Source organism: Cariama cristata, unplaced genomic scaffold (assembly GCF_000690535.1).
Source record: "Cariama cristata isolate BGI_N322 unplaced genomic scaffold, ASM69053v1 scaffold15599, whole genome shotgun sequence".
Taxonomy (NCBI): domain Eukaryota; kingdom Metazoa; phylum Chordata; class Aves; order Cariamiformes; family Cariamidae; genus Cariama; species Cariama cristata.
This window is the reverse complement of record NW_009634144.1, coordinates 7542-25564: the sequence shown is the minus strand read 5'-3', so window position 1 is coordinate 25564 and position 18023 is coordinate 7542. Positions and strand designations below refer to the sequence as shown.

Sequence of the window (18023 nt, the reverse complement as noted above, 5' to 3'; positions counted from 1 at the left end):
AGGCTATGGGTGAAATCTGTTGCTGCAGAGCTCCTGGTGAGTCTTTCGCTGCTGTCCTGTACCGATTCTGCTGGTGTTACTACTTTGGGGACATCTCGGCTGTGAACTGAGCCTGTCGTTCGTTAATGGATGCAAACTGTGGTTCTAATCTGAAATAATCTTAAGAAAAAAAGATCCGAAAATGCCATAGGGAGGTTGGTAGTATGGTATTAGTTTTATTTAATGAAAGGAATTCTCATGAGAAATTGGGGTAACTTTTTTGTTTCTTTGTGTTCCAAGTATAACCATTTATAGCGCTCAGGGGGCAAGTCCCCATTTTACTTATTTTCCACATCTCTTAACCCAAAATGAGCTGTATGTTAAATTGATTTAGTTTTTATAAAATGTCACAGCCTCCTCTTATGGTCTGCTGAGATACCATAGTGTCTGACTGTAGTTGAGCATGCAGTACGTGTACTGAAGTTATGGAAGAAGGCTATGGTTAAAGAAGGTTGCACAACCAGAATCAGTTTGCCATTTTTTAACTTTTGAGTGATTAATTGGAGAAACTTATGGTTGTATGTACATAATGTGCGTAAGTTTGTCTGCAAGACCCTCTTCAGCTTAATTAGTGAAGTAGGAAAGAGTTGATTCCTTCGTTGATTGTAGCCTTTCATCTGACTCCTTCTTTGATGTCCTTATCTGACTCATACTTTCAGCATGTTGTCCTTCCGTGGCATATCCCTCTTAGCTTTGACTGCTCTGTACATACAGATTCTGAGGAATGGTTTAAGTGGAGACTGTGGAAAGACAAGTGGGACAAAGCAGGCAGAAACATTTTTTGATGTCCGGAAGAGTTGCTGCCAGAGCAGCCCTGTGGTTGGGTTTGCAATGAAAAGCAGTTAGTTAGAGGAAAAAGATTTTGAATTTATAGAGTAATACACTGGTGGTCACTGTTACTCTTAGCAGTGTCTGATGAGTTGATCCTTCACTTCCCACAACACGTTGCTCTTCTGCTCATACATGAAAGTCCCTGTTCTATGGCCATATTTGTTCTCCCTGACATGACCGTGTTGAGTGCAGGTGACTTCAAAACCTAGACAGAAACATTTGTTCATTTGATGTTTCAGGGAGAATATGAATCGTAGATAAAAGTAATTGATTTTCATTTTTTAAAAAAACCTATTTTAATTTTAGGTTTAATCTAAATAGCAGATTAGGTTATGGATTGTTTAAAATGCTTTCTGTTTTGGCAGATACCGAATGAGTTTCAGACCTCGGTACACAGTTGCATATAAGACAGTAACAGAGCTGGAATGGAGATGTTGTCCTGGGTACAAAGGGGAAGACTGTAGAGAAGGCCCAGCAGAAAAGCCAAACACTGCTCGTCGTCCCACACCGCCAACGAAAGCTGTTGTGAAGAAAGGCTTGGGTAACTTTTTGTTTGAATTTTGGTATCCATGATCACATCTGGTTTCTTGTTTTTTCTTTTAAGAACCATTACGGTTTCTATTAAACTCAACTACTGGCAGGTACAAAAGCCATATGGAAGACACTGCGTGGTAGGAAAATAATAGCCAGGCAATAACAGTCCTGATACAGAGAATTTCCTGAAGAGTAATGCAGAGGTGGCTGTAGAACACTGGCCGTAAATGCCAGCTGGCTACTGACAGTTCAGGAAAACCTTTGTATTAAGGTTGGATTTTTTGGTAAGAATTTACAGGGGATTTTTTGTGATTTCTTCAATGTTCAGCAAAAAAAGATATATTTGAGAGGAACTATTGCTAAAACAAAACAGGACAGGTACTAATTTTAATGATATATAATGCTCCCTAGCTGTTCCACAGTGCTTTGTTTGTTCAAGGGCTTGTGCAGATTTTACAGATTCATGTTAGATTACCTGCCTTGATAGTAAGGGATAAGGGAATGATAAACACTGATTTCTCAAAAAATAGAAAAAAAAAAAGAATGAGTGATGTTTGTTTGGATAAGATACTGTCTTCTGAAAGGGTAAGAAGAAATGCTGTTACTGCAGTATTCTGTCTTTGCTGCATTAACAGAAAATGATAAACAGATGTTTCCTTCTGAAGGACTTTTTCCCAACATCATTGGAGATTAGTGTCATGTATAGCACTTAGTCAGAATACATGGTTTCAAACCACTCCTATAGATTATGTACCTACTTTAAAAACAAGCTGTTTTACTATTTTGTTAGCCTACCTAAAATACTGTTTCCAAAAGATTATAATAAAACCTGGAGATATCTTTAAGTAACTTGCAGACTGCTTATGTCCGGAGATTTTCTTTCTGCTCTGACCCTAAAAGAACTGTAATTCAGTGCAAAAATAGACCACTGTGTATGTAATAGCAACACTCTGTGGGTGCATAGTTCTTTATTATTAGAGGAATTGGCCACTCTGCCAGTCTGGAAGAGTATATTTGTGACTTCTTACCTTCTTTGTAATGTCTTTAAGCTGAAATCCAGTTTAAAACTAAGAAAAATTCCGACTGCATGTTCTTCAGACCCTATCTCAGTGTTGCTCTCCACTGTATATCTAGCATGCATAGCTTGGAACCAGTGCTAAAATTCTTTTGTCTGAAGATTTAACTGTTAATACCACTTGTCATCTGAAAGAGTTATTCTAATGCTAACAATTTGTGCACCTATTTTCTGTTGTATTTAAAGACGTACATTTTCTTCTTTGCTTCTGCTTCTTAACTTCATTTGCTTTTTTTATGTCTGCAGTGGTATGCCTTCACTGTGTAAAGGTCTTTGGATTATATGCGTTGCTTAAAAGGTATCATGCAAAATCCCAATTAGGATTATACATGATGTATTTGTAGAGCGTACTCCTCTATGTATAATGGCAAAGATACAGGGGAGTAGTATGCAAATAAGTATGGTCCTGTGGATCTGCACATTAAAGTGGTATTAAATGTTGGTTAAACTAAAACAATTGGTGGTCTAGCTGCAGGTTTGATTAATACTAGATTAGTACTTGGGATCATACTCAGTATTTTGACTTGTTGCTGAGAATCCCAGAAAACCGGACTACAAGGATCTTAAGGGGTCTGTTGATCCATGCCCTAAGGTAGGATCAGCTATGTCTGCCCAGCCTCCTCTGGAAATTCTGCTGCTCACGTGGATGATGTCTTCTGGCCTTTTACTGCCTGTACAGCTCTCAGGCCTCACCTTGGCTTGCTCCAGTTGAAGCCCGTTCTTGTCTTGTCCCATCCGTAGCAGATACGGAAAACAGTTTATTCCCTACCAGTTTGCAGATATCTTTCAGAATATCACTCTTCATTCTCCTCTCCTCTAGCCTAAGTAACAAATTACTTCAACTTTTCCTGCACTTTATACTTTCTTGACCTCTGATGTTTCGTTCTTTTTTCTGGATTTTCTACAATTGTTACACATTTTGCTTGAAACTCAACATCCAGAATTGTGCATGGCTCTGCAAATGAGGTGCTGCCAGTGACAAAAGGATTGGAAGGATGGTTTCAGATTCATTGATTGATTTGTGCTAGGTAAAAAGTAGATTGCAGCTAAAAGTCTGCTTTTACTTTTTTTCATTCAGTGAGGATAGTGCTGATGTTACTTTAATGATTTCAGATGGATAAAGCTTATGCTTTTATATGCATTTTTATTGCCTCCTTAAATATGTGTCAAATAATTAGGAATTCTTGAAGCAAGCGTGGTAACTGGAATATCTTGCAGAACCTTGTCTAGTATGTGCCTTTGGACCCCAGCTTGGCCAAATACTGGAGCACAAACCCACTTTAGGCACATAAATCATTGCCACAAGTTTTCAATGGGAATTCAGGTGCAGTACCTCCCAAATTATTGTTAATGGAGATGCAGTGGCTCTAAGGTGATTCTGTTGTGATGTGTATGGATCTATAATGGTCTGTTCTATATGCTATAGCTTAGATTCATTGCTGGACAAGAAGCGGGGTTTTGCTTGCTAATTTGTTTATCTGTTGCCATTGTATCTTGGCAGGAATTGGTCAGTGTGCTAAAACTTCTAGGTTGGAGTGTTTTGACAACGTTTTAATTATAAACTACTGAAAAGGGAACAAGCATTGTGCAATTTAAATCATTATTTGGCTTTAGAGAAAAGTGAAATTAGCCTCAGCTGATTAAAACAGATCCCGCTGGGTATATTTACATCCAGACTTTGTTATTTCCATGAAACAGATGCAGAACCAACAGAAGCGCCAGAACCGCCACCATATGAGAAGAAAATGCAGTTTCTTGAGGACGAGTTGTTTAGACTTACACGGTCAGTGCTTGAACTTCAGTCCTCTGTGGCAGGTGTGAATGAAAACCTCAAGTTGACTGTCCAAGAAGATGCTAGTAAGATGTTGGTCACTTGGCTGAACAACCTTTATGACCGCCCAGAGCCTGACAGTGCGGTTGGTGGTGAGACAGACACTATCCATCTGCCTGGGCTCCACAGTAAAGATCAAAAAGACCCTTTTATTGATTTTGAAATGGAAGATATAAAGTCGGAGCTAGCTGAAGTCAAAGAAGCCTTGAAGATGAGGAATGACAAGCTGGAGGAACTGAATGGAAAAGTAGAAGGCTATGAAGGACAATTAAAACAACTGCAGGAGGCAGGACAAGGACCTACAATAACAATGCCCAGTGACAATATATACCAGGAGTATATAGACTCAAAATTTGAGTCCCTCAGACAGGAAATACTGGAAGGATTTGAAAAGAAAATGGCAGATCTGAAGAACTCCTGTGAATACAAACTACAGGATATCCAGCAGCAGTGTGATGACAATGAAAATAACTGTTTAGGAATAATTGATGTTATAAAAGGAAAAGAGAATGACTTGAGGAAAGAAATAAATACTCTCCGAACTCAGATTCCATCAAACAAGTCCAGTTGTTGCAAGGAGAGTGAGAGAAATGACTTTGACCAACAGATAAAAGATTTAGATAAGAAGATTGACAGAGTTGTGGAAGCACACAGGATCTTGAATGTCAGAATAGATAATGAAATCAGTCGATTGTCAACTCCAGATCTAGAAGACATGTTTGGTGAGAGGTTGGAGGAGCTGGATGCGAGGATGAATGTTACGGAACGAAATGCTGAAGAACATTGCTTTTATGTCGAGGAAACTCTCCGCGGTGCTATAGCTGCTGAGGTAGATGAATTGAGAGACTTGTTTGACCAAAAGCTGCGGGCACTAGAAGATAGGTTAGGTGGCACTATTTTAGAGATCGCTAATACCACAGACCCAGATGGAATGTATATTAATCCTGGGCCCATGTTGCCCGGTGATGCAGGATTTGCAAATGAGCAATTTACAACAGAGATGAGTTTCCTGAAGAACAAACTACTGTCGCTTGAACACCTCTGTGGGCAGAAATGTCAGTCTGCACCACAAGGTACGGAGGACCTTCAGAAAGAGCTGGAAAATTGTAACAACAAATACAATCACTTGCTTTTGAAAACAGAGAATAACTCTGTTCTTCTGCAGTCTCTAAATAGCTCTCTTAACGAGAAACTGAACTTAATTAAGGGTAACCAACGTGATATCCAGAAAATGCAGCGAGACGTACGTGTATTCCGATATAGTCTAAATGTCATGGATAAAGATGTGAAAAATCTTCAAGATGGCTTGAATAGCTGCAAAGAGCAGCTTCTGGGTGTCAATTCTACCTGTAGAAAAACACAACGAGGTGTCTTCCGAAAAATCGATCAAATGCAAAAGACATTTGCAAACCAAACTGCTCATCCCAGTGATAATTGCTGTGGTGAAGTTAAAGAGAGACTAGAACAACTGAATGACCATATCCTCAATGATCTTAGCAAGTGCAAAGAAAAGACCCAGGGTATCCAGGAGGGTGTTTCGGATGTGGAGAGCAGAGTCTCACGCATTGAAAAAGTTTGCGGCAAGCTGGACTCCGTCTCAGGTAGCTTGCAGAAGATAAAAGAAGGTCTGAATAAGCATGTGAGCAGCTTATGGAACTGCGTCCGTGAAATGAATGGAACTATAGCATCTCATTCCACTGATATTTCTGGCCTCAAAAATTCTGTCCAACAGTTTTATACTCAGGTCTCCAAAATCACCACGGACATTGAAGGCATGCTGAAATCTCAGTCTGACACAAGTAAGGGTTTTTTGCCTTTTTTAATGCTTTTTTGTTTGCTTCTCAACTGGCTTTCTATTCTGAATCATTGATAAAGGAACTAAACAGAGGAGGAAAAATTTAATATTACACAATTTCTACTTTGTTTTTACAGTGACTCTAATTTTGGCTCTTTGCTGTAGAACAGCATAGAGGACTTTGAGTGCTTTTAAAAGTTCTCAAAAAAAAAAAAAAAAAGTCTTGCATGCTTTCCTGTTTACTTTGAGCCAGAATAAAGATAGTGGGAAAACAAGTATTTTTGGATAGTGAGTTTAAAGTGAGTTTTAAGTAATAATTATCTGTTGATATCATTCCAGTTCATTTGATTTGAATTTCTTGTTTTGCTTTGTTTTATTTTGTTATGTGAGATAATTCTTGATTCCTTGGGGGAAACTGAAAATTAAATGGAGAAAACTGGAGTCCAAGGACTTCAAATTTATGATAAGAAAGATTCCCTGTAAGTTTTGTTCTTAGCATGAGTTAATGATTATAATTCAGGGCCAACTCTTTGATTTCGGACTTTTGCAAACAAGCTCTGGCATATCTTGGTGTGGCAATAAAGGACTTCTGCTTCATAGCTCTCCCAGAAGTTTGCATTCCCACAACACTGTTGGCGAGTAAGCAATAGGTGCCCAGCCCGGCTGGCCGTGTTTTCACACCCCAGCCACCTCTGTTTGCAGTCCAACACCTTAGTGCAAATCTACCTCCACAGGTGGTTTAAAGTTTGCATTCGAGCAGCTGAGAAGCAGAGGCACGTTCCCTTTGGCTCAGAGTGCTGTGAAATGGTAACCGCAACCTGTTGCTGAACCTTGCCGTGAAGGTTTAGAGACCTTGTCAAATGCCCTCTGCAAAGTTCCCTCTGCAGTCCTTGCTCCAACTTTCAGCAATGGGTTGTTTTTCTGAGAGAGTCAGAAGTTTACAGAAGGAAGCTCAGTTCCTGTTTCCGTTAGCATGGTGCAAAAATAGAGGAATTGGAGACCGTTTTGAAATGGCACTCTTCAGTTGGTTGGTGCTTCTGGTTTAATTCTGTGCATGTATGAGATAAATACGAGGCCAATTTCTATGACTGGCCTTAAATCAGAAGCAGAGGTGCGGAGGGAAGAGCTTGTGGGCTGTTGGAGATGATGGTGGTTGGCGGAGATCAGATGCAGGACCGTGAGCGCTCGTGCTTGAATGGACAAGTTGTGCTCCATGAGGGGTCTGAAAGTGATTGCTTTAGGGAAGAATATCCTTGTCACTCTGAGGCAGAGACTTGAAAGCCTGTGACAAATGGGTTTCTTTTGAGTGTTTGTTCAAAACCAAATGTATTGCAGTAATTGATGCAAAAATCGTTCTGAGGTGAGAAGCTCTTGTGTGGAATGAAAAAAAAAATTACGTTTCTCTTCCTTTGAAGGAAGAAGTGAAGGGGAATGGAGAGGGTCCGTAATTCTCAGATAATTCTTTTGGTGAAATCTTGACTTCAGTTCAACAGGATTAGGACCTTCACCCCTAGATCTTGCAGAAGCAGACCCAGTCTGGGGTGCAGGCAGTCTGAGCATCCCTCGCTGCCCTGGGGTGCCTCTGGCCTCCGGCGGATTCGTGAGATGTTTCCAGTTACAGTAACACTGTCTGGCACAGTGCTCCAAGTAAGTTTTGATGGCTGGAGTTGCAGAAAGATTTGGGCAAAAAGAGCCTTTTTTGGAAGTAGTTGAGGAACCCTGTTACGTGAGGTATGGCTTTAACTATGTTTACATCCGTGATCTGCAGCATCATCTCCAATACCGACATTATTTGAAAGGAAGACCATCAGTCCTGGCTGTAGATCAGTGTAGAATTCCTTATGCGCTATTTGCCAGTGTGTCGTAGCATTCAAATGATGTCATTTGACTTTGGAAGGGCCAAAACAGAAACAAGTTGTTACTAGCAGCAGTGGTTGAGGGCAGTGAGGCAAGGATTCATTGCAACAAATACGATATAAAATCTTTCAGGCAGTGTAAGCCCAGCGCACTGTAAACCTGAGCAAAGTCAGATGACCTTGATCTTAGGAATATGGCTGTGTTTTCTTCCAAATTTTTTATTACGGGGTTTCAGGTGCCTCAGTCCAAACTAAGAAGCCAGGTTAGTGAACGATTGTACGTCAGACAGGTACCCAGAGGCCAGAAATGTGTTTAATTTGTTACCATTTCTGGTGAAGGTGGTGCAGCGTCCTGCCGTACACAAGGCGGTGGTGGAAGGCGGTGGTCTGCTGGAAGCGTGTAGGGGACCATGCACGATGGGCTCACCGAGGTCACGTCATCCAGCAGCTCTTCGTCCACATTAAATGGAGACTGCCCCCAGCTCCACACCTCGTAGGCTAAGTTGTTCTCATCGCACTCTGTGCCTCTCTGCGGATACGTTTGCTCTTCAGGTGGCACAAAACTGAAAGCCACGTTAGTGGTCTCTTTTAACTTACTGCCTATTCATCTGGATTGATGAAGTTTTCCAGGAATCAGAAGTGTGGTCTTGCAGCCAGATACCATGCTGGGAGTGCCGTTTGCTTTGGTTACGGTTTTCTGACCTGAAATGCAATTCCTCTGGTACTCGTCTCTCTAGCAGGGTTCTGAAGGCAGCACCAGAATGTTGTCTGCTGAAGTTACGGTCTAAGAAACCAAATGTATGCTCTGCATTACAGCATCGCTAAAGGGCAACATAAAATCTTAGCGTTGTAGTGCAAATAGTCATGTAGTCGATTCCTCTAGGCTCCCTATGAATGGTACTTTGTAACTTAATTGTCAAATCCCTTTGGTACCTATAAGAAAATTCAAGTCAGGTCTTTTTTGGCTTCTTGTGAGTGCATTCACAAATTCCTTTACTTGCTGGTTTGTTTTACGGACTTTGTTTCGGTGTGTTTTGGGGGCTGAGGAGAGCATGGTCGGGGCAGAACGATACTACAAATGGATGCACCCTGAAGGTCTACCCACTTCACGCATCCAGGTCGCTGCTTGTCTTCCTTCCCAGCAAAGCATTCCTCCTTCAGGGAAGTAAATCACGGGTTAAAGCTGCCTGGCTGAACAAACTAAATAAAATAAAATATTATTAAGAGGGGGAAGGAAACAAAAGCATTCTTTCTTTCAACCGAGGAGGGAAACCTTTCCTTCTCTTTCAGTTGCAGGTGGGCATCTGAGAGCAGAAGCTGTTGGGTGAAATGGTAACTGAGTTGTCACACCAGTAATGACAAGCGGAGCAGCAAGGACACCACTGCTGAGGACAGCGTTGTTTTTCTCAGCTGTGTAATGATCTCAGCTCTGCTCTTTGCCTTCCCAGATAGATGGGAAGATGATGGGGAAGATTTCTGTTTTGTCCGCTGCTCAGCAAAGCTTAAGCAGGTCCAGCTAGGTTGACCCCAGCCTTTATCAGGGGTTCATTTTCATGTTGCCTTGTGAATTGAAAACACATGTTACAGAATTCAGCGTCAGGGTAGGCTGGCTCCAGTGTTATCATCTGTATCTTGTGGTTTATTGGTACTTTGTCTTGCTGTGAGACATCTCAGTAGAAGAGGCCAAAAAGGTTGGCAGACCAGATCCCTCTCAACTCACATATCTGATTACTGGCACTTTAAGTTGAGCTTTAGGCAGGTAATTGTGGATTTAGCTTTATGGAGGTGTAGTTGGATAATTCAGAATATGGCAGTATTGATGTTGCAGGCAAGGAAGCAGTTTGCACAGGGTGTGAGATTTCAGCTGTGGATTGTTATTTAAAGGTTTAGAAAAGCAAGCAGAGAAATGTATTCATTTTCCGTGTGTCAGACCAAGTCGTTGTCTTAATAAAGCTCAGCTTAATTGACTAGCGAAATGACAAGTACGTGCATCCCAAGGTAAAGTATGTTGTCAGTTTGTGTTTTGAATGAGGTTAATGTGAAGATCTTAGTTGAAGGTCTAAATCTATGCCACTGTGGACAGAAGATGTCTCACTAAGTTAACAACTTTGTTAAACAATTCACTTTGATACTTTAAGCCTTTTTTTGCAAATTTGTAAATTTTTTTTTTATCCTGAGATTTTTAATAACATGATTTTAATTTGTATAAAGTGAACAACTCCTTAGTCGTCTCCCTTGTGGACAGAGTTACAGTGTGAGCTTCAGTCCAGCTTTGTGATGCATTGCTTGAATAAGTTTCAGTTCTCACGACAGTTAAAGTCAGCCAGCAAAGCTCAGGAGGATGTGTTTTCTACCAGGCGTATCTAGCAAATGAGTGCAGGTGGTGCGAGACGATGACTTCAGACAGCCTCTCGCTACTCTGGAAGGCTTACGTGGCCTTTCTGTGAGACTGAAAACAAGAAACGAGATTCACAAGGGTAAAGTGCAGGTGTCGAGCAGTCATGAAAGAGCACGTGGGTTGCCAGTGATGGACAATACCTGCGTGAATTCGTTGTCAGCTCTCGCCCAAAGAGAGCCAGGGGAAGCCTCACACCACGGCTGCTTGTAGGTACAGCCGTCTGGTTTAGCCCTAGCCACTGATGAATTTACCCAGGCCAATTTTGGACTGTGATGAATTGAAGTGCTTCGGTCTGACCACTGAGACCTCAGAGCGGTGGTCACCGCTGTGGCCCATGGGAAGCATCTCTGGTGTGACGAGTTGCATCAGGTCAATTTGCAAGGGGCTGTTTGTCCGTTTCCTCAGAAACTCCCTTCCATCCCTGCACCTAAAGCCATGCTTTAGTCTCCACATACAACCAAAATAACCAATGCTAATGTTTAATTTAGAATGAAATTCTGATTATTCTGTGTAAAAGCTGTCATTGCTACTGCTAAAATCTACACATTTGTAAAGTCCTGTTCTTAACATAGACGTAATTCAGCTTCGTTGTTGGGAGGACGTTGCATCCTTAAATGTCATGTAGGACTTCATTTTTATGAATAAGCCGTAATTCCTATAAAGGGCTTAGAACTGGACTGGATACACAAATGTAACCGTGTCAACGCTGTTCACCCCTGATGTCATATGTGTTGGCTGCCCTACTGGAAAAGTCTTTTAATGGTATCTCTTCTCTTTAAATAATAAAGGCTTTTCTGGTAGATTATATCCTAAGGTTCTGCCGCCTTTGTCAGAAAATATTAGTAATGGGAGTGCTTGGAATTTTAAGTTCATTGCTTTTCAAAGCAGGGGAAAAAAGTCTGTAAGTCGGTGTTCATTTACTCAGGTTTTTTTCTGTGGATGCTTTTCTTTATGGTAGTGCTGAAGGGTCAGCCTTGTGCTAGGTGTTGTGTGGTACAGAGTTGGTGGGCGGGAGGGGTTCAGGAGAACTGAAGTGAAGGTAGAGAGAGAACGCGCGATGGAGATGAAGGCACCGGTGGGAGTAGGTGTGATACACAGCCGGCTTGGCACAGAAGGTCAAAGCTGGAGTAGCGGGTGAGTGCTCACGGGTTATTTGACTGCTGCTTGCCCTGTCTCCAGGCTGTCTTCATTCCTTTCCTGTGTCACAGGCTGGGAAAGAGGGGAGTCTGGAGTACTGCAAGAGTGGAACGAGTATTGCCAGTGCAGTCTTGGGTCTGAGGGGAAAGGTGGCCTCAAATTGAGTCCTGTTTTATTTTAAAGTACTGTTTTTTACAAAAATACTATTTTAGGTGAATAATTCCGTATCTTTCCTCCTCTTTCGTCATTCCAAAGGGCAATCAGAAGTACCACGGCAGCCGTTGCCACCAAGACCGCCCCTGCAGCCCCAGCCTGGCATACCCCTGCTGCCATCGAGGCCGAGGATACAACCCCCGTGGCAGAGGCCTCCCTTCCAGCCACCCCAGCCAAGACCTCCTCCACGCCCAGTGCTGCCAGGGTCAGGAGTTGTGCCATTTCTGCCTGGAACAACCGGGATCATCGTGGAGACTGGCGGCAGCCGTTGCCACCAAGACCGCCCCTGCAGCCCCAGCCTGGCATACCCCTGCTGCCATCGAGGCCGAGGATACAACCCCCGTGGCAGAGGCCTCCCTTCCAGCCACCCCAGCCAAGACCTCCTCCACGCCCAGTGCTGCCAGGGTCAGGAGTTGTGCCATTTCTGCCTGGAACAACCGGGATCATCGTGGAGACTGGAGAGGCAGGACCTCCTGGCACTGTTTTAATGTCGGGAAGAGGGCGGCTTAGAAGTGTGGATGGTCAGGCTGGTCAAAGTACCATGCCCATTGCTGAAGGGTACGCTGGAGCACCAGGTGAGAGAACCAAAATAACAGTGAATCCCTCCCGTCTAAGTGCAATGGACGTGCCAGGTCTTGCTGGAGGGGTGACACTGAGATCTGTTGTGCTTTACCAGCCACCTTTCAGCCTTTCGTGGATGCCTATTATAGCTACTGTCGTTGGGCATGGGCTTACAGCAGAGGTGATTTGTGAACGGGCCTTTGCAGCCTCCAGCTGGCTGCAGAAGTAGGAGAAACAATTTAAGTGCCAGTTTTGTTGCCTTTGCCAAGGCTGCACAAAGCATGAGGTCAACAGGGCTGATGTAAAAGCCTTGGTAAATACAGCAGTCTTTGTCACTAGGGAAACTTAAATTATTTTTTTCTTGCCATAGTGCTTGCAGTGAATTTAGTACATTGTAGTAAGAATTTGGTTTTCTTTGCCATGATCGCCCCAGCTTAATGATAATTGAGCATTTCATAGGAGATGGTATTTGGTAGCTGTTTTGGTAGGTTGCTGTTCGGTAGCAAAGGATGCTGTTTAGAAGACTGCAGTGATATTTTTGTCATAATGTATTCCATTATGTACTGTTTCACCCATACTACTTTTCTTTTATAGGATATCCAAAGTTATCTCCTCCTACCACGGACTCACAAGGTAAGACAGTTGTTTCCTAGAAATTCTTTACACAGGCACTTAATGTTTATTTCTGTCCCTGGAAGATCACAGTTGAGAGAACAAAGTGTTGATTTTTAGTATTTAAGTTTAGCGTTGAGGAAAAAATGACAGATTTTTGCTGTACCTAAGCATTAAAACACAATCTGCATCCTTTGAAAATACAGGTGTTTTGAGGTGTTGAAAAAGAATTCATTTTGGGTTATTGTTACTTCAGTGGTTTTTTTAAATACAGAGGGTTTCTATTTCCTAGCAAATGTCAGTACTGACCTTTTATTTTCCTTTTAAATGAGAAAATATGTATTTCTGATGATTTTAATATTTCTTTAATAAGATATGAATAAGGCCAAGACTAAAATCTTGAAGCATTGTTAGTATCTGAGCTAGTGCATGAGTTGGTCCTCCTCATGGGAGAGTTTCTGGCTTTGTTAGAATCACAAGGGCTCGTGTTCCTAACTTCGGTGAAAGCAGGAGTGCTGCCACTGACAACCACAGCTTAAAAAGATTCAAAATGCAGTTTTCTTGGTTTGGTGGGGGTTTTTTACTTTTTATAATTGTTAATGTCACAGTTCATTTACGGATTTGTATGGTAAACAGTTATAAATCTTGTGTGGGACATGCTAGTTGGCCTTGGTAAATACGTTGATTGGGTGCTGCCTGCCCTAAAACCTCATACTCAAGATATGATCAAACCCTGGGGAATGGTATCTTGGATCAAAGTGAATATTCCCACACCCTCTTCAGAAAGAATGATTTCATCTAAATTTGTTTGAGGAAATAAGATAAATAGATGAAAATAAAACATTAGGGCTTTATGGCATCCGAAATCCTACCCTTGGGACTTAGTTTGATGGCCCTAACAAAATCACAGATACATGTCCTGAAGACTGGTCTGGGGACTTACAAAAAGAGTTGTAAAGAGTTCACACTGTAAATCTGATATTTATACTTTCTAATTAAAAATCTGTCATAGCCTTAAAGCAATCTTTCTGCATTTGGGGATTGTGGTGGTAAGAACAAGCAGCAATAGATGAGGCTTCTGGAAGAGGATAAGAAGTAAAGAGGTGTTTGTTTGTCTTGATGCCAGCAAAACCAATATAGATGTCTAGATTTCTGTGATAAATGGATTTCCTGAGGCTTTTCTTCCACTTTGTACGATCTAGTGCTGTATTTTAATAAGTTTATGCTAAAACTGTGTGAAACAGTAGGTGGATGTTAAAAGTGTTGAAAAGGCAGGGTGTGGTGGGCAGCGCGCCTGTTTGCTGCTTGGTGGAACGCGTTGCGAGAAACGTTATCACCCTGGGCTCCAGAGAGAGGTGCGCTTCACCAGGGAGTCCCTTTTCCTGACGTGTGCCCCTGGAGACCTATCTAAATATACGCTATACCTGCTGATCTGTCCTATAACCCCCCAAAGTGCCTTGCAAACCCCAGTGGCAGGTACAGTCGTAGAAAAGAGAGAGGTAAGGGTGGTGCAAATGGCCGTTAGACTTGGGTGGAGTTAGAGCATCTGCATCTGCTGGTTGTCAGTGTCTGCTTAGGAACAGCGAGGAGAGCCAGCATTCTGGGGCAGAAGTCAGCAGTTAACAGTGTTGTGGAAATTAACAGCTGGGGAAGGGGAGATTTTTGGCTTATTGGAGGAGGAACTTAATCCTTAAATAAGGCATCAGGGAATCCTTAATATCTGATTCGTGCAGGACTGCAGTTTATGGTGTCTTTGCCAGTCTTCACCCAGTACATTTTGTGGTACTGAAATTCGAATTTGAGAGAAGATCAGACCTTCTTGTGCTAGAACTCCTAAAATAGGAAGCTTGTACTATTAAACTGGCCTTCTGAGTACTCCCTTTCATTTCTGTTTCTGAATAGCTTCTGTTACATAAAAGCAGCGCTCAGGAAGAAGTTGAGGGCTCCAGCTCTGTCCTCTGGGCACTTCAGTGCTCTGCATCGATGCTGAGGCACAGTTTGCACGCTTTCAATGCCAAAGTATTTCTTCAGTTTTTCAGATTCATTAGCTATCTGTTTGTATGCATCTCACAATATAACGCTGTAGGTAAAGATCTTCAAGGACTTACAAGTATTAATGAGAGCGTATGAGGTACAATATTACATACTAGCTCTGTTTTCACAGGCAAGGAGTTTATGACAAAGGGTGAGTTGCATGTCAGGACCTAAGTGCATCCTCCTGATGCCTTTTAATACAGAAAGAGCTGAACCAATTGTTATTTAAAGAAACATCAGCAGCGAATGTTACTGAAACGTGGCAGTTTTACAGTTAAGAGAATTTTTGTTTGCTGGAGCAAAGAAAATTGCCAAGGCAGAAGTCATGAATTGGCTGATGAACTGGTCTGGGAACTGAGGAGAAAATGCTTGTAAGATCCCAGGTCACACAACTAGGCAAGGACAGAGCCAAGAAGAGGATTTGGACGTTCTGATCAGCATACAGAGGGTCACAGTGAAAAAAATTCACTGAAAGCACAAATTGCCTTCCCCACCCTCCCCCTTCACGCAGCCTGCAGCGTTGCTTGTGTCCTTAACCCTGCAGCTTCTGCGCAGGGTGCTTGCTCCTCTCCCAGGGAAACTCCCGGTACGGTGTAACAAAGAAAACAGGTGAGGTAGTGAGCCCTACCGCTGCGCGAATGCTGCTGTATATACCCGTGCAGGTAAAGGGCTCATTTTCATTTGGGCTTTTTAATTCTTTTTACTCTGACCATACTCAACCATCTTTGCTTTTTGCTTTTTCCAGGCAGCAAGCCTGTAGGACATGTGTCAAATATAAAGGCATGATGTTACTGTAATGTAAGATTTATGTTGTTGTAGGTGGTCCTTGATTTGAAGAAAGAGTTTACTGAATACATAAATTACCCTGCTGTGCTTGTGACAGGTTCTGCTGCGTGTTTAGCTCTTTCTTTGGATCGTTGGACAGGGAGCAGTGTTCTCCTTAGTAGACATCAGTGGTCTAGCACAGGGGAAAGCGTGTTTGCGGACTTGGAGGTAAAGAGCATACAGTCACCTGCAGTTTTACCAGCGGTTGTGTTTTGCTGCTGTCTGCATGAAAGAACGGCGCAAATCACAAAAGGATGCTGAAGGATGGGGTCAGAGATGGGTGCTTGGGTGAGGAGCCCTAGGTAAGCGCTACGGCAAACCTTCTCGTGCTGCGATGTGAAAGGTAGGAGCTGTAAGAGCAGAAAGCGCTGTTACTAACAGGAGAAAAGTAGCTGTGTTTTCATAACACACTGAGTGACTTATCAACTGCATCAGAAACACTGTGACTTCGCAAAGCGGAGCTAATGGGCCCAGCTTCGTTGAGCACTGGCTCATGGAAATTGGTGTGGCACCGCGCTGTGCTGTGTGGCCATCCCATAAACAGAGGGAATGTTCCTAAAAATGAGATGTGTTAGGGTCAAACTGAAGAGTTAAAAAAGAAAAAAAAAAAGGCAGGGAGGTGGTAAATTGCTGATATTTTTGTCCCGTTTGCTGTAACGGAAATTATGCACTTTGCCCTCGTTTAGCTTAGGAGATTGGCCAAGCAGAAGAAGTCTGACACATCCTCCCTACTCCGCCGTATGCAGAGGAGTCATAAGTGTGTGCTGGCAGATGAATGAATGACTTATGGTCTCTCCTCTGTGTGGATTCTTGAAGAGTCCTCATCCCAGTTACCGAGCAGTTGTCCGCAGCACCGTCACACTCTGTTATTTTTTCCTCCTTTCACCTTGATAGCAAATGCCTATGCTGTTCACTGTTTTGTTTTGCTTGATTATTTTTTTTTAATTCTTTTTCTCCTTCTGGCCCTTGGGCTCTGTGGGAGGCATGAACTGTGCTGGGAGGTCAAAAGAGAGGTGGAGAACCAGAAATACAACTAGCAGATAGATGGAAGTAGATGTAACCTAACAAAGGCCACCCATGTATCTTCTGTGGTCTTTTGGCGCCCCAGAAGGCATTATACTAGCTTAGACTGCCATGAACACGCATACCTGCTCCTGCTTACATGTATACATATCTCAAGTGAAACCTCCTTGAATATGTCTAAAGTCAAAGAGGTTTTTTCTCCCCCAGAAGCTGTAAAACTGTGGTTGAATCTTTTGTGAAACTTGTCTGCCTAGCAATTTCTTCATTAGAGCTATGCATGTGGTTCCCAGCTTTTAAATGCTTTAAAACTTTTTTTCCTGATTTCCATAATTCCACAACACTAACTGCTTAAGTGAAAGCCGTTTCCAAGCCTGGACCTTGCCTAGAGAGCCTGAACTCTGATCTTTGCATGAAGAAAAGTGTTTGCAAGTGGGGACGTGTAAGAAGGCAGTTCACCTCTCTGTAAGGCTCTGCTGAGGGCTGTTGGTAGGACTTGTCAAATCTTCAAAGGGGCGCAGCTCCAGCTGGAAGCAGGGAGGAGGGTAAGAGAGCACAGACACGTCGCATCATTACTGCGCCTCCTTGTATTGCCCACTGAACCGATCTACGGGATATTTAGACGGGCTTAAGAGTTCCCCTTTGAACAGACACAGACGGTGTGCTAAACCAGGCTGCAGATCTGAAGCCATTTCAGCAGCAAACTGTAATAACTATTCTAAGCAATTAGTGCAGGAAAAATCTTGAAGGAGGCGGTGGCGAGCCAGGGCAGGAGTTGCTGCCTTATTCAGGTGACCCCAACCCGAACAGAACTGTAGCTACGCCAGATGAGAGGACAGCGTTCCTGGGCAGGCAGCAAAGCGTTTGTGCCATCTGTGCAGCGTGACTGCAGGGGAGAGACACCTTTCCGAGTGAGCCAACAAGAAGTCAGTTGAGGTGCATTTTCAGTTGATTTAAGCTGAGAATACAAAGAGATGCTTTCTGTAAGTAGCGTGGGGTTAAGGTGGTGGAGCTTTACAGGAGCTGCTTAAGTCAGTAGACTTCCTGCAATTAATTTTGGTCCTTTCAAATAACCTCATCTTAGCTTCCAGGAGCACCTGCAGGCGCACTGGCAGGTAGGAGTAATGAAAAGGGGCTTCTCGCTGTTTTCTGAGCGTGAGACAGAATACTGAATAAGGAGATTTCCACAGATACGTGAGGCAGCTGGTTACTATCCCCTGAGGGAAATCGAGGTAGTTGTTTGCCATTTCTGAAGGTCCAGG

At 42.8% G+C, this 18023-nt stretch overlaps 1 protein-coding gene across 1 annotated transcript in view; it reads left to right on the top strand.

The window, feature by feature from the left end:
* Window positions 1-442: 442 nt before the first annotated feature.
* The window catches only part of EMILIN2 (elastin microfibril interfacer 2), a 20141-nt gene continuing 2560 nt past the window's right edge, over window positions 443-18023 (top strand). Inside the window, exons 1-7 of the mRNA XM_009707054.1 lie at window positions 443-447; window positions 1236-1411; window positions 4178-6109; window positions 7324-7325; window positions 8260-8270; window positions 11989-12284; window positions 12865-12903. Coding sequence (XP_009705356.1) covers window positions 443-447; window positions 1236-1411; window positions 4178-6109; window positions 7324-7325; window positions 8260-8270; window positions 11989-12284; window positions 12865-12903 — 2461 coding nt within the window. The remainder of the gene's footprint in view (window positions 448-1235; window positions 1412-4177; window positions 6110-7323; window positions 7326-8259; window positions 8271-11988; window positions 12285-12864; window positions 12904-18023) is intronic.